The 20,503-nt window shown below is 39.1% G+C and overlaps 1 protein-coding gene across 1 annotated transcript in view; it reads right to left on the bottom strand.

The window, feature by feature from the left end:
• The window catches only part of CR1 (complement C3b/C4b receptor 1 (Knops blood group)), a 193,589-nt gene that overhangs the window by 116,296 nt on the left and 56,790 nt on the right, over nt 1–20,503 (bottom strand). Inside the window, 4 exon segments of the mRNA XM_047705076.1 lie at nt 10,574–10,659; nt 14,491–14,590; nt 15,225–15,404; nt 16,495–16,504. Of these exon segments, the coding sequence (XP_047561032.1) occupies nt 10,574–10,659; nt 14,491–14,590; nt 15,225–15,404; nt 16,495–16,504 (376 nt within the window).

A 20,503-nucleotide genomic window follows, 5' to 3' on the forward strand; every position in this document is an offset into this window, starting at 1 on the left:
TGGTTCTTTGAAAGAATTAATAAGATTGATAAACCCCTGGCCAGACTTATCAAAAAGAAAAGAGAAAGGACCCAAATAAATAAAATCATGAATGAAAGAGGAGAGATCACAACGAACACCAAAGAAATACAGACAATTATAAGAACATACTATGAGCAACTCTACGCCAACAAATTTGACAATCTGGAAGAAATGGATGCATTTCTAGAGACATATAAACTACCACAACTGAACCAGGAAGAAATAGAAAGCCTCAACAGACCCATAACCAGTAAGGAGATTGAAACAGTCATCAAAAATCTCCAAACAAACAAAAGCCCAGGGCCAGATGGCTTCCCGGGGGAATTCTACCAAACATTTAAAGAAGAACTCATTCCTATTCTCCTGAAACTGTTCCAAAAAATAGAAATAGAAGGAAAACTTCCAAACTCATTCTATGAGGCCAGCATCACCTTGATCCCAAAACCAGACAAGGATCCCATCAAAAAAGAGAACTACAGACCAATATCCTTGATGAACACAGATGCAAAAATTCTCGCCAAAATACTAGCCAATAGGATTCAACAGTACATTAAAAGGATTATTCACCATGACCAAGTGGGATTTATTCCAGGGCTGCAAGGTTGGTTCAACATCCACAAATCAATCAATGTGATACAACACATTAATAAAAGAAAGAACAAGAACCATATGATCCTCTCCATAGATGCTGAAAAAGCATTTGACAAAGTACAGCATCCCTTCCTGATCAAAACTCTTCAGAGTGTAGGGATAGACGGCACATACCTCAATATTATCAAAGCCATCTATGAAAAACCCACCGCAAATATCATTCTCAATGGAGAAAAACTGAAAGCTTTTCCGCTAAGGTCAGGAACACGGCAGGGATGTCCGTTATCACCACTGCCATTCAACATAGTACTAGAAGTCCTAGCCTCAGCAATCAGACAACAAAAGGAAATTAAAGGCATCCAGATCAGCAAAGAAGAAGTCAAACTATCACTCTTCACAGATGATATGATACTATATGTGGAAAACCCAAATGACACCACTCCAAAACTGCTAGAACTTGTACAGGAATTCAGTAAAGTGTCAGGATATAAAATCAATGCACAGAAATCAGTTGCATTTCTCTACACCAACAACAAGACAGAAGAAAGAGAAATTAAGGAGTCCATCCCATTTACAATTGCACCCAAAACTATAAGATACCTAGGAATAAACCTAACCAAAGAGACTAAGAATCTATACTCAGAAAACTATAAAGTACTCATGAAAGAAATTGAGGAAGACACAAAGAAATGGAAAAATGTTCCATGCTCCTGGATTGGAAGAATAAATATTGTGAAAATGTCTATGCTACCTAAAGCAATCTACACATTTAATGCAATTCCTATCAAAGTACCATCCATTTTTTTCAAAGAAATGGAACAAATAATCCTAAAATTCATATGGAACCAGAAAAGACCTCGAATAGCCAAAGCAATATTGAAAAAGAAAACCAAAGTCAGTGGCATCACAATTCCGGACTTCAAGCTCTATTACAAAGCTGTCATCATCAAGACAGCATGGTACTGGCACAAAAACAGACACATAGGTCAATGGAACAGAATAGAGAGCCCAGAAATGGACCCTCAACTCTATGGTCAACTCATCTTCGACAAAGCAGGAAAGAATGTCCAATGGAAAAAAGACAGCCTCTTCAATAAATGGTGTGGGGAAAATTGGACAGCCACATGCAGAAAAATGAAATTGGATCATTTCCTTACACCACACACGAAAATAGACTCAAAATGGATGAAGGATCTCAATGTGAGAAAGGAATCCATCAAAATCCTCGAGGAGAACACAGGCGGCAACCTCTTCGACCTCAGCCGCAGCAACATCTTCCTAGGAACATCACCAAAGGCAAGGGAAGCAAGGGCAAAAATGAACTATTGGGATTTTATCAAGATCAAAAGCTTTTGCACAGCAAAGGAAACAGTGAACAAAACCAAAAGACAACTGACAGAATGGGAGAAGATATTTGCAAATGACATATCAGATAAAGGGCTAGTGTCCAAAATCTATAAAGAACTTAGCAAACTCAACACCCAAAGATCAAACAATCCAATCAAGAAATGGGCAGAGGACATGAACAGACATTTCTGCAAAGAAGACATCCAGATGGCCAACAGACACATGAAAAAGTGCTCCATATCACTCGGCATCAGGGAAATACAAATCAAAACCACCATGAGATATCACCTCACACCAGTCAGAATGGCTAAAATGAACAAGTCAGGAAATGACAGATGCTGGCGAGGATGCGGAGAAAGGGGAACCCTCCTACACTGTTGGTGGGAATGCAAGCTGGTGCAACCACTCTGGAAAACAGCATGGAGGTTCCTCAAAATGTTGAAAATAGAACTACCCTATGACCCAGCAATTGCACTGCTGGGTATTTACCCTAAAGATACTAACGTAGTGATCCGAAGGGGCACGTGCACCCGAATGTTTATAGCAGCAATGTCTACAATAGCCAAACTATGGAAAGAACCTAGATGTCCATCTACAGACGAATGGATAAAGAAGATGTGGTATATATACACAATGGAATACTATGCAGCCATCAAAAGAAATGAAATCTTGCAATTTGCGACGACGTGGATAGAACTAGAGGGTATCATGCTTAGCGAAATACAACTATCATATGATCTCCCTGATATGAGGGAGAGGAGATGCGACATGGGGGGTTGAGGGGGTAGGCGAAGAATAAATGAAACAAGATGGGATTGGGAGGGAGAGAAACCATAAGTGACTCTTAATCTCACAAAACAAACTGAGGGTTGATGGGGGGAGGGGGGTTGGGAGGGGGGGGTGGGGTTATGGATATTGGGGAAGGTATGTGCTATGGTGAGTGCTGTGAAGTGTGTAAACCTGGCGATTCGCAGACCTGTACCCCTGGGGATAAAAATATATGTTTATAAAAAATAAAATTTAAAATAGTAAAAAAAAAAAAATAAAAGAGCTGAGGTGTCCATAGACAGATGAATGGAGAAAAAAGATGTGGTATTAGGCAGAGGAAAATAAGTCAATCAGAGAAAGACAATTATCATAGGGTTTTACTCATATATGGAATATAAGAAACAGCACGGAGGATTATAAAGGAGGGGAGGGAAACTGAATGGGAAGAAATCAGAGAGGGAGACAAACCATGAGGTCTCAACTCTAGGAAACAAACCGAAGGTTGCTATTTTGTTTTTGTTTTTTGTTTTTGCAGGTGTCATTTTATTTCTCATAATGTTCAAATAGCCAACATAATTAGCTTTTGATGTAGTGTTCAATGAATCATTAGTTGTGTATAACAACTAGTGTTCATTGCAATACATGTGCTCCTTAATAAACATCACCTGGTTACCCCATCACCCCACCCACCTACCTTCTGTAACCCTCAGTTTGTTTTGCAGAGTCCAGAGTCTCTCATGATTTGTCTCCCTCACTGATTTCTTCCCATTCACTTCTCCCTACATCCCAATGGTCCTCCATGCTATTCCTTATGTTCCACATATGAGTGAAATCATATGATAATTGTCCTTCTCAGTTTGACTTATTTCACTTACCATCATCTCTTCCAGTTCCATCCATGACGATGCCAATGGTGGCTATTCATCCTTTATATCCATTGTATATATGTACCACATCCTCTTTACCCCATTCATCATTTGAAGAACAACTTGGCTCCTTCCACAGTTTGGCTCTTGTGGATATTACTGCTATGAATACTGGGCATTATATGCAACGGATGAATTATTGAACTCTACATCCAAAATTAATGCTGTTCTATATGTTGGCTAATTGAATTTAAATCTAAAAAAAAAAGGTATTAGATGAATTGCCTATCCATTAGGAAAAACAAAGAAACAAAATGAGCAAACAAATTCCTTGACCAGACTCTACACCATACAAAAAATTAATTTGAGATGAATCACAGACTTAACTTGAAAGATAAAATGATGGGCAAAGTTTTCTTATGGAGAACACAGAAAACAGTGGCCAGAAAGGATAGACATAGTAAGTCTTATTAAAGGACACTAGTAAAGTGCACATTATCTATCATCAAGAAACATCATAAGAAAGCAAAGGATGAATTTTAGCCTGAAGAAAATATGTGTATTAGGCTTTTTGGAAAATCTGAGATTGGATAACGAATTCCTCAAAGCAATAAAGAGATGCACAAACTAGCAAGATTGGAAGACAGTTTTGAACAGGCACTACACAAAGATATGAAAGATGCTCAGCATCCTCAGTCTTTTGGAAAATGCAAAAGAAAGCAGCAGTGAGCCAGCAGCCCAGCTAAAATTTAAACACATGATAAATACCAGGTTGGCAGAGATATGGAACAGCTGGACTTTTCATATGCCTCTGGTGCAAGAGTAAATTTGTCCACTCACTGTATAAAATCTTTGGGCAGGATCTATTAAGACTGACCACGTTCATACCCAACAATTCCACGTAGAGAAATGTCAACACTGTTTACATAGAACATGTAAACGTTTTATCCAGCTGCGCATATATATAAACATTTAAATATTTACATGTGTGTATATGTGTGCATTTATTGCCTATGCACACGCATAAAATGCTACTGACATATAAACAGCTGAATTTATGAATTAATTGTTAAGTTCACACAATGAAATATAATACAATGAAAAAGATCCAGTTAATCTTACATGCAACAACGTGAATGATCTCCTACACAAATCATTTAACAGGAGCTGGACACAAAAGAGTACATGCTTTTTGATTCCTTTAATGTAAAATTCAAGCAGAGCCAAAACTAAGCTTTGGTGATAGAACCCCAATAAATGGTCAATAAATGAGAAAGGGCATAGGGGAGGCTTCTGAGGTGGTAAAACGGACTAAATCTTCTCTGAGTGCTGTTTACATGCAGGTGTTCACTTAGGAAAGAGTCACTGAAGTGAATAGAGTACACAATATTAATATTGTGTACTATATTATGTGTATATATACATATAGATGTACATATCTATGTATGTATATATATATACAAAGTCTACAAGGTATGAATATATATATGTGTGTATATATACACACACACACACACACACACACACACACACACACACACACACACATGTAGTCTACAGTGTATGAAAAATGTGCTGGAAAAAAGACTTCCCAACAGCATAAACTCCAGGAGATATGGCTTTATTGGTGAATTTTTTTCAGATATCTATGGAAGAAATAATGCTAGGATTACCTAAACTCTTATAGGGAAACAAATATATGGAAAACTATCAGCTGGCTTTATGAGATGATCATAAGTTTGATATGAAATGCTCCTAAGATTGGCTGGACGTCCACCTTTGGTTCGGGTTATGATCCCAGGACCCTGGGATTGAGCCCTGTGTTGGGTTGCCTGCTCAGTGAGGAGTCTACATTCTCCTTCTCCTGATCCCTCTGCTATGGTCTCGTGCTCTCTCCCTCTCTGTCAAAAGATAAAGAAAATCTTAAAAGAGAGATAAAAAAACCCTCATAAGGGTTTTTCCAGGGAAAAATACTACAGTCAAATCTCTCTAAAAATCAATAGGAATGGAATGATAAAAGTGTTCTAGAATTAGTGGTGCTGGTCTCACAGCTGCATGAATACAATAAAAATCATTAAATTTATACTTTAAAAGAGTAAGTCTTATGATACATAAATTATATCTGAAAAACATCTAAAATATATTACGTATATTGAACAACATAAAAGAATTATAAAATCTTATGACCAAGTCGTTTTATGCCAAGAAGGTACGATTAGAATTCAAAATCAGCTTGCTTTTCAAAAAGTAATGAGAACATTCCCACCAACAGTGTAAGAGGGTTCACCTTTCTCCACATGCTCTCCAACATTTGTTGTTTCTTACCTTGTCAATTTTGACCATTCTGACTGGTGTCAGGTGGCATCTATCTCAATGTGCTTTTCATTTGAATTGTCCTGATGGCTAATGATGTTGAACATTTTGTCATGCGTCTGTTAGCCATTTGTACGTCTTCTCTGGAGAAGTGTCTGTTCATGTCTTCTGCCCATTTTCTGATTTGGTTATTTGTTTTTTGGGTTTGAGTTTGAGAAGTTCTTTATAGATCTTGCATATCAGCCCTTTATCTGTAATGTCCTTTGCAAATATCTTCTCCCATTCCGTGGGTTGCCTCTTAGTTTTGTTAACCATTTCCTTTGCTGTGCGGAAGCTTTTTATCTTGACAAAGTCCCAAAAGTTCATCTTTGCTTTTTTTCCCCTTGCCTTTGGAGACGCGTTTCGGAAGAAGTTGCTGTGGCCCGATGTCGAAGAGGTTACTGCCTATGTTCTCCTCTAGGATTTTGATGGATTCCTGTCTCACATTGAGGTCTTTCATCCATTTTGAGTTTATCTTTGTGTTTGGTTTAAGAGAATGGTTGAGTTACACTCTTGGTGGGAAAGCAAGCTGGCATAGCCACTTTGGAAAACACTATGGAGGTTCTTCAAAAAGCTAAAAATAGAGCTACCCTATGATCCAGAAATTGCACTACTGGGTATTTACCCAGAAGATACAGATGTAGTGAAAAGAAGGGTCACATGCACCCCAATGTTCCTGGGAGCAATGTCCACAATAGTCAAATTCTGGAAGGAGCTGAGATGCCCGTCAGCAGATGAGTGGATAAAGATGTGGTTCATACACACAAAGGATTATTACTCAGCCATCAGAAATGATGAATATTGCATTGACATGGATGGAGCTGGAGGGGATTATGCTAAGTGAAATCAGTCCAGCAGAGAAACACAATTGTTACATGTTTTCACTTATTTGTGGAACATAAGGACTAGCATAGTGGACATTAGGAGAAGGAAGGGAAAACCGAAGGGGAGGAGAATCAGAGGGGCAGATGAACCATGAGACACTATGGACTCCGGGAAACAAACCGAGGGTTTCAGAGGGAAGGGGGGCATGAGGGGCATGGGTTAGGCTGGTGACGGGTATTAAGGTGGGCATGTATTGAAATGAGCACTGGTGTTATATGCAAATAATGAATCATGGAACACTATATCAAAAACTAATGAAGTATGTATGGTGATTAACATAACATAAAAAAAGGTCATGAAAACAATTCATTCCATTAAGAGAGTAATGGAGAAACAATATGATTATTTCCGGATATGTAGCCATAGTGCTTGATAAACTTCAACATGACTTAATGACAAAAAATTCTTAGCCATGAAGAATATTAGGGAATTTCCTTTCCCTGAAAATGGGGATCTACAAAAAGCCTGGAGCAAATACTACATTAATGGTGAAATATTTGGAACTTTCACTTTGAGATGGGGAACAAAAGCAGGATACCCTGTATCCCCAACCCTATCAAAAATTTTAGTGGTGGTCCTAGCCAGTATATGAAAGAAATAGGGAGGGAGTGAAAGAAAGGGAGGTAGGGATAGGAGGAGGGAGGGCAGGAAGAAAAGAGTTTATTGGTTGGTTACTTCTAAGTGCATTGAAGGCTTTAACAGAAAGAAAATGCTTTAAATTCCTGCTCAGGGTCTGCCTCTGAACACTTCTATTATCTGCCCGAAAAGAAACTTGCACTGCGTAATAACAGAGCCCAGATTTCTGAAGAACAAATCCAACGTCTAATCCTGTGGCTGGATTCCAAGGTAAATTGACTTCACAATTTAACAGGCTCTCTTATGTTAAAGTCTGAATATTGATTGGGAAAAGGAGGACTTTAAAAATGGAGATGGAGAGGGGTGCCTGTGTAGCTTAGTTGTTAAATGTCTGCCTTTGGCTCAGGTTAGAATCCCAGGGTCCTGGGATGGAGCCTTGCATGGGGCTGTTTGCTGGGCAGGGAGCCTGCTTCTCCCTCTCCCACTCCCCCTGCCTGCTTGTGTTCCCTCTCTTACTGTCCCTCTCTCTGTCAAAAAAGAAATAAAATCTTAAACATATAAATAAAATTTGAGATGGAGATACATGGGTAGATTCTAAGGATGCTGGATACCTTGTACCTGGAAATTCTGCTGAGCTTCCTTTGCTAGAAGCAGCAGCCCCTCCTCCCCTGTGTGAGGAGGTAAGCCTCCCTTTGCTCAAAGAACCTGTAATGACCTGTCCTGAGCAGCTGCCCTGGTAGGGTTGCCAGAAGAACACAGATGTCCAGTTAGATCTGAATTTGAGAAAAACAATGAAAGCTAGTTCTATATATAATTCTATCCCAAATACTGCAAGGCACATATTTAGAATACAAAAATATGTGTTGCTGTGCTGAAATTCAAGTTTAACTGGCTATCTTGTCTTTTTGTTTACTAAATCTGGCAACTCCAATTTCAGGGACTGCTGATCTTCCTCAGGACCTACCCTTAATACTTCACCATAATTGTGGTTCTTTAACCTGATTTAAGTCCTGAAAGACCTGGAACTGGAGTTGGGGTGGTGTTTGGGGGGGAAAGAGGGGGGCACCAATTAGGACCGGCAAGAAGGTATCCCCAAAAAGAAAAAGAATTAAGACTGTGAATTCACTGTGTTAGAGGTTGACCTACATTAAATGAAGCCGAAATACAGGACCTTTCTTAGTGTAGTCCTGAGGAAGAAATCCTATGACTTATGGATTTAGGAATGCCAGAGTGGGCTTAGTGAGCCCTGTTTGTCCACCCTTAACTATGTGCCTGGGGGGGGGGTGGGGTGTTCAAAGAGAGACCTGTTATCCTTTCACCCAAGGCTTTGAGAAATACATTCTTGGGGAATTTTCCGTATTCTTGACAGACTCTCTGATGGCTATTCTCTGTAGGCTGGGAATGACCTTGGTGACATTGGGAGCTTTGTTATTGATCTGGGTTTCCTGAATTCAGTGGAGACCAAAGGACCTCAGGCTGGCAGGAGCCAAGTGGCAGCACTTAATAGCCAGGGCAACTGAAACAGAGATCAGAGTGACTTGCCTGCAGAGATCTCTGTCCCTGGCTAATTGTTGTGGATCCTCTAAAACTGAAATAGATGAAGAGTGCAGTTAAGTATTCTTTGATGGCTACAAGCAGAAAAAATCTACCTCTGATTGAATCACTGAAAAAAAAAAAAGTAATGGTTATTCATCAACCAGTTCCCAGACTTGGGAGCCTATGGACAGACTCAAAGCAGCTCAAACGAATAGAAGATAGGATCTTCTTCTTCTTCTTTTATTTCTTTTTAATTTTTTTTTTATCTTCTTGAGAAAGCATGCTGCTACACGGCCAGAAAGTATACTGAAGTTTCGTCCCACCTTCACCAAGGAGGCTTGAAGCCTTTCAGCAAAGATTAGTATAAGAAAGGTTAAAGAATTAGAAATAAAGATGAAAATCTAGGAATAGATATAGGTGTATTACATTTAAATAAAGAGATCTATCCAGAGTACTGTTTTGTCATCTGATTTTTTTCACATAAAAGTGTATAATTTACTTGTTTATATATCATTAATTGTTTCTCCATGACATTGTGTTTCTTTGTTCTTTGTTTTTCTTATTTTTAGCTGAATAACATTCCAGTATATGGATGTAGTTCCTTTTCTTCCTCTTCCTCTTCACCTCCTCCTCCTGTCCCTCCCCACTCCTCCTCCTCCTCCTCCTTCTTATTCTTCCTCCTCCTCTTCTTTTTCTGCTCCTTCTCCTCCTCCTCTTTCTCCTCCTCCTTCTTCTTCTCCTTCTTCTCCTCTTCCTCTTCTTCTCCTTTTTAATCCTCCTCCTTCTAACCTCCTCTTCCTTCTTCTTCTTCCTCTTCCTCCTCTTCATCTTCTTCCTCCTCTAGCTCCTCCTCTTCTTTTGTAAGTAGGCTCCAAGCCAAGTGTGGTGTCCAGGATAGGGCTCAAACTCACAACCTTGAGCTCAAGACCTCAGTTGAGACCGAGAGTCAGACATCTAACAGACTGAGTCTCTCAAGTGCCCCTGGATGTATCTCTTCTAATTCTGCATGGCTCAATTTCATGTTTCTTAAAGAATTCTCAATAGTCATTTTTAACAAGACACTTTCCTTCCTATACCTTCCAAAGCATAGCTGGAAACATTTCGGTTACCTTAACAATTTTGCTATTATAATGAATGAAGCAATGAGAAGTGTAAAGTGAATTCCTAGGAAAAGTCTGCATTTATCTCCCAAGTATAAATTCTAAGAAGTGGGTCAAAGTCTATGTCCATTTTGAGGCTTATGGCACATGGTGCCTCTCAAGAGGTTTTGTGGACCTCCACGTGTGTGCGAGTGTTGATTGATCCACAGCTTCACCAGCCTTGGAGAGCATCACTTTAGAAAAATCTTGACTAATTTGCCAAGCAGAATGACTGTTACACTGGGGGTGGCACAGTCAACGTCATTCTGAATTAACTGAAGGAAAACTAAGGTTTGAAGGCTTTTATGCATTAAGTCCCCAGATTCAGAAAAGGCACGACATAAGGAAAAAACATATGGAAACAGTTGCCAGAAACCCCATGGGTTTTGAGGGATAGAATGCACAAAAGGAATCCACTTAAGATTTGTATAACTTCAGGGGGAAACTTAGAATCTATTGGAAAAGGTAAGAACAAGGACGGCTTCAACTCACTCTCACAAATAGGTGGATCGTCATCCCAGGTGACAGTCTTGCCTGAGATGATGCATGCAATAGAGGTCTTACCAATAAGTCGGTATCTAGAGGGAAAGAAGAATGAATGTTATTTTCCCTGTTCATTTTCCTACTGAAGTGGCTACTTACAAGAGAGTGTATCCTGGAGAATTCAGAAGGACAATTTCCATTTGTCATAGTGTATGACATGGTATATACTTTGTATGTGTATATACATGTACCTATATGTATACATATACTATGTATACATATTTTTGACATAGTATATATATCACAATTTGTGATAGTATACTACCACTTTCCCAAATTTTACATCTTTATTCAGATATCTAATCTAAATGGGTCCTCTGCTCTTAATTACTTTGAGCTACATTTTAATTTAAGCCTAACATGTTTAAGATTCTTCAAACTAGAACCAAAGGAAATCCAAGCAGAACAAAAGAAGTTGAACACGGATTTCCTATGTAAAATGTTAAAGGCAGCAATTCTCACTTAGTATGCCACAAACTGTTCACAGTGTGCCATAAGACTTGGAAAATGTAAATTTCTCCCATGGATAATGTCTTGCAAAACTGTAGTAAAATATTAAAACTAGGATTCTGACATAGGTATGATCACCAAATTTATTTGGACTTCCTCAGTTCTGTTTGTACTAATTTGTGGGTATGTGAGTGTGCTTACAAGTATTCAGCTTTTATACAGACTATATTGAAGACCTATTCTGGGTTCACGGTAACATTGGCCAGAGGATACAGGGGATTTCCCATATACTCCCTTTCCCTACACATGCATACCTTCCCACATTATCCACATCCCCCACCAGACTGGTACAGTGGCTTGCAACTGATGAACCTACATTGACACATCATTATCCCCTGTAGTCCCTGGTTTACAGCAGGGTTCAGTCTTGGCGTTGTATAGTCTGTGTGTCTAGACAAACAAATATTGACATGGATGCACCCTTACAGAATGACACAGAGTAGTTTCACTGCCCTAAACATCTTCGGAGATCTGCCTATTCGTCTCTCCCTCCTCCTACCCCTTGGCTACTACGGATCTTTTTACTCCATATTTTCTTTCCTAGAATGCCACTTCCCTGGAATTATACAGAATTGAGCCTGTTCAGATTGGATTCTTTCACCTAGTAAAATGCAATTAAGTTTCCTCCCGGCTTTCCATGGCTTGATAGCTCATTTATGTTATCCAGGGAGGGTTTACCAGTTTCTGTTCCTATCAGCAATGAACGAGGAATCCAGTTCCTCTACAACCATGCTAGCATCTGCTGTTTTCACTAGTTTGTATTTCTGCCACTCAGATATATGTGTAGTATTGTTTCACTGTGGTTTTCATTTGTATTTTCCTAAGGGCTGATGAAGTTGAATATCTTTTCCTGGTCTTAATTTCCATCGATAAACTCTCTTCAGTGAAATGTCTGTTCCTGTGCCTCCAAATTCCTGTCCTGAAACCTTAGGATCTGACTTTTTTTGGAAACACGGTCTTGCAGATATAAGAGAGTTAAGATGAGGTCATACTGGATTAACATGGGCCCTAATGCAATCACCGTTGTCCTCAGAAGAAGAAGGAAATCTGGACAAGGAGACAGACAGAAAATGTTGACACAGACATAGGAAAAGCCATGTGAGAACAGACGCAGAGGTAGGAATGATGTGTTTATAGCTCATGATGCCAAGGACAGCTGACAAGCACCAGAAGCTAGGAGAAAAGCACGAAATGGATTCTTCCTCTGACCGCCCAGTAGGAACCCACCTGCTGACACCTTGATTTCAGACTTGTTCAAGGCTAATTGACACTGGATTTTGCCAACTGCATTTTTTGTCAATTGCTAGGGGCATATATTTTTCTTCTTCAGCCTGTTTCTAGAGTTGATCATGTTGATTGATTTTTGAATGTTCAATCTGTCTTAAAAATTTTTATCCTGCTGGGTTAAATCCATTAAGATCCATCTGAATGTTTTTTGTCCATCTTTTTCAGGTCAAGATTGAGTCATTGGACTAGAATGCTAGCCCTTTACATTTTTCCCTGAACTTCTAGCTTTCTATATTGATTACACAAATTCATAAGTGAATGGGGTCACATAAATTCAATGTACTATTGACTATATTTGCAAATGCAAATTTGTTGAAATTTTCTTACATCCATGTGTTGCAAGCAGGGAGATAATTGTAGGGATTAACTTTTGCATTTTCCAAGTATACAAGTTAAAATTTCCAGGGGAACTTCTAAATAAATAGATATAGAGCCTCTATTTTCCAAGCTAGTGAAGGACATAATGGAAAAAAAATATAAAACCTAATGGACACAAAAGTTGAGGAAGTGTGAAAACATAAAATTGGTATAAATAGAAACACAAAATCAGGTAGTAGGCATTAATTTTAAATATTAGTAGTTACATTTAAAGCAAATGGATTAAACTCCTTACTTAAAAGGTAGACATTATCAAACTGGATGAAGGAACTCTAACTATTGATTATTTATCAGAGACTCACCTAACGTAGAATGACACAGGAGAGTAAAAAGTCAAAAAGATTTAAAGAGAGTGGGTAAATAATCAAAAAGCAATGTAGTTATATGAAATATATAATAGGAGTATAAGTGTACACACAAATAGACTAACTGAAAAGCATTATTAGAAAGAAGGAGCAACCCACTATAATAAGTTTTAATGCTCTTGGAAGTCTTCAATGTGCATGCACCTATTTACATAGCCTCAAATATATTTAAAAGAACACAGAAATACCAGAAGATATTGGAAAAAAAGATTGACGGATCCAGCCTGCTTTGAAAAGAAACACGCTCTGCTCATTTTATATAGATAAATTGGTTGTAAAGCCAGACAAGGACAGGTTGAGAATGGAACATTATTAAGCCTATCATTCCTATGAGAATAAAAGGAAAACATGGGAAAGAAGATATTATAAAACAAATGTAGGAATGCAGACATAATATTTACTATACTTCTAGACCAAGTGGAGTTACTCAAATATTTCAGGCTTAATCTGTTAACATGATTCATGATAATCATTCCTCCTACTTAGTGGGTTTATATTTGGTTGTTTAGTTGCCCCAAGACCAGTTGTTGAAAAGATTATTCTTTCACCATTGGATTGTCCTGGCACCCTTGCTGAAAAGGAGTTGACCATAAGTGTGTGGGGTTACTTCTGCGTTCTCAATTCTGTTCTATTGATCTATACATCTATACATTTCCAGAGAGATTCTGGAGGTGGAGGAATGGGAACTGGGAAAGGCACAGTGGAGACGTCTAAGATTCTAGCAATGTTTCCTAAGGTGGATAGCATATACCCTGAAGTTCACTTTATTTCTTCCTGATTTTAATGATCACTTATGTTTTATTATATGTCTTTTAAGTAAGCAATAAATAAGTTTTTTTTTTAAAGCAAAAGTTAAGATATAAGGCAAAGCAGATAATTGATTATCTCCTTTAAGGATAAGCCACAGCAAATTTCTGCACCGTGCACATTTCTGGAGAGGGGCTATAACAATCAAGATTTGCCTCTGCACCTCAGGGCTCCATCATCCTAAACAAGTCATTCTTTCCCACTTCTGAGTCCACCATCTCCAGCTCCTTCCCATTTAGTGAACGTTTCTCTTGGTTCTAGGCGCATGAATTTGGTGTGCCTTAGACATCCTTTCCCCCACCCCCAAGTTTCTAGCACAGATACGGGTGCTTCCTATTTTTCAAATATTTGTTTAGTCTTTTCAAATGTAGTTTAATACTTGGATTCAAGCCACCATGTCTACTTAGAAATCTTATTGCTATGGTTTGAATGGACAGGAAGACTTTCTAAGATGCTTGTTTAGAGATTGGTGCTACAGTTCTGGAACTCTCAACCCAAATGATGCTGCTGCTAACTCACCCTTCATTACAGGCGTAATTAACAGTTGATCCAAACCGGGCGTCTCCGTGTACGGTCATTTTGCCATTGGCGGGTTCTGGAGGAGTTCCACATGATCTCCCTATGGGGGAGAAGCAGAATTGGGGGATTGGGTATAGAACAAGCCAAACTTCTCTCAGTAAGTACATAAGGTCCCAACCTGGATGGAGTTTACTGAAAAGTATTTGTGGTTCCGCAGATTTTGCCAATTCAGAGAAACTAGCAAGACTGCCCGAGAGTCAGCCACCTACTAAGCTCCACTTCCAAGAAAAGACCTCCCCTCCTCATTGATCTTTTCCCTGTGTTGTGCACCCCAGAAAAATGCAAACTTTACTTTTTACCGAAGTGGTTATTTTGTCATCCAACCAGCTTAAATCGGAGATCTCGAAGTCGGGATTCACTCTCCACCTACAATTTTCTTCCCTTTTCTGAGTCATTGGTGACGTAGTTTCAACGGTGACGATGGGAAACCCCTACTGAATGGAGCTTTTCCCTGCATTGTGCCTTGTGAAGGTCATTTCTCATGAAGTGACCTTGTAATGGAGGTGCCAGTAAGTCAGAGCAGTAGGAAGATGTGACAGAAAGGATAACTGCATCATGTACTCTACCTGAGGCAAATTTAACAATCGTACGAGTCTTAGTTCCAAAATCTGAACAATTGATTCAGCTCTACGGATGTTTGATTGACACAGAGTTCTCAGTCCAGAGGTACTTACGCTGACACTTGTTTTTGGCACTTGACCAGACCGAGTTGGGTAGGCAGGTGATAAAGAACCCTCTCCCATAGTAACCAGGGCGGCACTCATACTTCAGAAATGTCCCGATGGGAAACTCATACTCGTCCGTAGCATTTGCCAGCTTGGCAAATGGAAGGTGTTCCGGGGCTTTGCACTGACCTGGAGGCCAAGACCATAGTGACATCCAAGTTAATGGAGAAACTTCTATTTACTTCCTCTTTTTCTCCAGTGTGCTTCATAGATGCGATCAATGAAACAGAACACCTTAATAATGTTGAAATGTTTGCATCTCTTACTAGTGAACATAGAGATGAGCTTTTCATTTTGTTCTAAAGCGTTATTTATTTATTTATTTATTTTGAGAGAGAGCAAGAAAGAGAGAGGGAGCAAGCATGCACGAGTGGGGGGGAGGGAGAGGGAGAGAGAATCTCAAGCAGACTCCCTGCTGTGCGCAGAGCCCAATGCAGGCCTTGATCCCAGGAACCTGAAATCATGACCTGAACTAAATCAGCCACTTCACCAACTGAGGCGACCCTGTCAACCATTCCTCAGTGGGATGCTGAGCACTGCTCAACTTCTCAAACCATAGAATTGAATTGTAATCCACCACCTCATTTCTTTTCTACAAAAATTGTCTTTGATACTTGTATCACAGCCACTGCTAAAAGCCCAGTTTTGCAAAGATTTGTTGTCACCAAGAGGAACCTACTTAAAAAAAAAAAATAAAAGAACTCTACTGCAATCTAATGTAGCCAAGGCCTATTGGGAGCCAGAGGTTGCACAGTATCTGAGAAAAACCCAGAATTGTTTTTCCACCAAAAATTTAAAATAGCCCATGGATCTCCTCTGAGATCCTGGCGGTTCCCAGGGCACATCAGCCGACAATTTGGGAAATGCAGCACTCCACTAATCTTTGTTTGTAAAGTCGAATTGTCTATTTATATTTACTATAATTGTTGACATATTCATGATTAGATCTATCATTTTATTATTTGATTTTTATCTGTCGTTCCTTTCCTATGTTCTTTATGCTCTTCTCTTTTACCTTCATTTTGAGAATGAAAAAAGATTTTATTTATTTATTTAAAGAGAGAGAGAGACAGAGAGAGAGAGAGCTCGAGCGTGAGTGAGCAGGGGAATTGGCACAGTGAAAAGGAGAGAGAGAGAGAGAATCTCAAGCAGACTCCATGCTGAGCAGCACCTGTATTCATCTGAAATCAGGAGTTGGACACTCAACCACCTGAGCAACCCAGGAATCCCTATTGTTATTTCTTCTTATTAGATTATTTGTTACACATTCTTTTTAGCTCCTTAAAGATGACATGCATCCTTACCATGTTAATGTGCAATGAACAATGATCATTTCCCAGCATGCAAGAAACATAGAAAATGCTCACTCTGTTTACTTCCTCCCTGTCTTTTGTTCCATGTTTATGTTTTTAGATTCTACATATATTTTATGCTCCCATTAGCCATCTTCAGTGTACACACTGCCGGCTGCTTGCTGGGCTACAACCATGCTACTAAGGCGGACCCTAATGTTACTGGATTCCATCAGCAGGCTTAGCTATGATTTTGAAAATCTGTAGAAATATGTGGTTGCCTAAACAATGAGCTTCCAAAGATATCCATGCCCTAATCCCCGGAGCCTGTTAATGTTACCTCATATGGCACCAGGCTTTGCAGATGTAGTTAAATTAAGAATCTTGTGGTGGGAAGATTATCCTGGGTTATCTGGGTGGCCCTCAATGTAATCACAAAGGTCCTTAAAAGAGGGAGGCAGAGGATCTAAGAAAGAAGAAGGAGATTTTAAGACATTCCAGTGCTGGCTTTGAAGGTAGAAAAAGAGAGCCATGAACCAAAGTATGCATTCAGCCTCTGGACGAGAAGAGCAGGGAAACCTAATCTCCCTTGGAGCCTCCAGAAGAAACACAGCCCTACAGACCCATTTGAGAATTTGACCTCCAGAATCATAAGAGGATAAATTTCTATTGTTGTAAGCCACTAAGTTTGTGGTAATTTTTTAGAGCAGCAAAAAGAAGCTAATACAAGAGATATCAATGTATAGTTTTAGAAACTGGATTCCTAGAGAACAGAATTTAAACCTAGTGTCTTCTTCTTACTGTGAAGTAAAAGTAAAGAATGTAAATTGGGATAATAGCTGAAATAGAAACATATGAGTCTTCACTACAGAAAGCTTGATCTGGTTTCTTTTCCTCCTTCATTCCTAATCCCTCAAATTCTAAGTAGTATATTAATATCAACTCTGTAAACTCACCTACCATAGTTTATTTAAAAAAAAAAAAAAACTCTTCAGATTCCATACAAATTTTAGGATTATTTGCTCCAGCTCTTTGAAAAATACCGGTGGAATTTTGATTGGAATGGCATTAAAAGTATAGATAGCTCTAGGCAGTATAGACATTTTAACAATGTTTATTCTTTCGATCCAAGAGCATGGAATGGTCCTCCATCTTTTTGTGTCTTCTTCAATTTCTTTCATGAATGTTCTGTAGTTCCTCGAGTACAGATCCTTCACCTCTTTGGTTAGGTTTATTCCCAGGTATCTTATGGTTCTTGGTGCTATAGTAAATGGAATCGATTCTCTAATTTCCCTTTCTGTATTTTCATTGTTAATATATAAGAAAGCCACTGATTTCTGTACATTGACTTTGTATCCTGCCACGTTACTGAATTGCTGTATGAGTTCTAGTAGTTTGGGGGTGGAGTCTTTTGGGTTTTCCATATAAAGAATCATGTCATCTGCGAAGAGAGAGAGTTTGACTTCTTCATTGCCAATTTCGATGCCTTTTATTTCTCTTTGTTGTCTGATTGCTGTTGCTAGGACTTTTAATACTATGTTGAACAAGAGTGGTGAGAGTGGACATCCTTGTCATGTTCCTGATCTCAATGGGAAGGCTGTGAGCTTTTTCCCATTGAGGATGATATTTGCTGTGGGTCTTTCATAGATAGATTTTATGAAGTTCAGGAATGTTCCCTCTATCCCTATACTTCAAGGGTTTTAATCAGGAACGGATGCTGGATTTTGTCAAATGCTTTTTCTGCATCAATTGAGAAGATCATGTGGTTCTTCTCTCTTATTGATTTGTTTTATTACATTGATTGATTTGCGAATGCCAAACCATCCTTGTAGCCCAGGGATGAATCCCACCTGGTCATGGTAGATAATCTTTTTAATGTGCTGTTGGATCCTGTTTGCTAGGATCTTGTTGAGAATCTTAGCATCCATATTCATCAGTGATATTGGTCTGAAATTCTCCTTTTTGGTGTGGTCTTTGCCTGGTTTGCCGATCAGGGTAATGCTGGCTTCATAAAAAGAGTCTGGAAGTTTTCCTTCTGCTTCAATTTTTTGAAACAGCTTCAGGAGAATTGGTGTTATTTCTTCTTTGAAAGTTTGGTAGAATTCCCCAGGGAACTCATCAGATCCTGGGCTCTGGTTTTTTGGGAGGTTTTTGATCACTGCTTCAATCTCATTACTAGATATCGGTTTATTCAGGTGGTCAATTTCTTCCTGGTTCAATTTTGGGAGTTTATAGTTTTGTATGGAATCAGAAGAGACCCCGAATCACAAAGGAAATGTTGAAAAACAAAAATAAGACTGGGGGTATCACATTACCTGATTTCAAGCTTTACTACAAAGTTGTGATCACCAAGACAGCATAAAAACAGACACATAGACCAGTGGAACAGAGTAGAGAGCCCAGATATGGGCCCTCAACTCTATGGTCAAATAATCTTCAACAAAGCAGGAAAAAATATACAGTGGAATAAAGACAGTCTCTTCAATAAATGGTGCTGGGAAAATTGGACAGCTATATGTGGAAGAATGAAACTTGACCATTCTCTTACACCATACACAAAGATAAATTCGAAATGGATAAAAGACCTCAACGTGAGATAGGAATCCATCAGAATCCTAGAGGAGAACATAGGCAGTAACCTCTTCAATATCAGCCACAGCAACTTCTTTCAAGATATGTCTCCAAAGGCAAAGGAAACAAAAGCGAAAATGAATTTTTGGGACTTCATCAAGATCAAAAGCTTCTGCAAAGCAAAGGAAACAGTCAACAAAACAAAGAGGCAACCCACGGAATGGGAGAAGATATTTGCAAAGGATAGTACAGACAAAAGGTTGATATCCAGGATCTATAAAGAACTTCTGAAACTCAAAACACACAAAACAGATAATCATATCAAAAAATGGGCAGAAGATATGAACAGACACTTCTCCAATGAAGACATACAAATGACTATCACACACATGAAAAAATATTCATCATCACTAGCCATCAGGGAGATTCAAATTAAAACCACATTGAAATACCACCTTACACCAGTTAGAATGGCCAAAATTAGCAAGACAGGAAACAACGTGTGTTGGAGAGGATGTGGAGAAAGGGGAACCCTCTTCCACTGTTGGTGGGAATGCAAGTTGGTGCAGCCACTTTGGAGAACAGTGTGGAGATTCGTTAAGAAATTAAAAATTAAAAAAAAGAAAGAAAGAAATTAAAATAGAGCTTCCCTATGACCCTGCAATTGCACTACTGGGTATTTACCTCAAAGATACAGATGTAGTGAAAAGAAGGGCCGTCTGTACCCCAATGTTTATAGCAGCAATGGCCATGGTCGCCAAACTGTGGAAAGAACGAAGATGCCCTTCAACGGACGAATGGATAAGGAAGATGTGGTCCATATACACTATGGAGTATTATGCCTCCATCAGAAAGGATGAAAACCCAACTTTTGTATCAACATAGACGGGACTGGAAGAGATTATGCTGAGTGAAATAAGTCAAGCAGAGAGAGTCAATTATCACATGGTTTCACTTATTTGCGGAGTATAATAAATAACACGGAGGACAAGGGGAGATGGAGAGGAGAAGGGAGTTGAGGGAAATTGGAGGGGGAGATGAACTATAAGAGACTATGGACTCTGAAAAACAACCTGAGGGTTTTGAAGGGGCAGGGGGTGAGAGGTTCGGGGAGCCAGGTGGTGGGTATTATGGAGGCACGCATTGCATGGAGCACTGGGTGTGGTGCAAAAACAAAGAATTCTGTTACGCTGAAAAGAAATAAAAAAACCCCACAACTCTTCATAGCTTTAGAATATATTAAATACAATAGTTGAATAATATTTAAAGTAGATAACGTGATGAAATTGACACTTGTGTGCACCATGAAACTATTACCACAATCAAGATAACAAACATTTCCATCACTCCAACAATTTTCTCATT

This window comes from Lutra lutra, chromosome 15 (assembly GCF_902655055.1).
Source record: "Lutra lutra chromosome 15, mLutLut1.2, whole genome shotgun sequence".
In the NCBI taxonomy this organism is placed as follows: domain Eukaryota; kingdom Metazoa; phylum Chordata; class Mammalia; order Carnivora; family Mustelidae; genus Lutra; species Lutra lutra.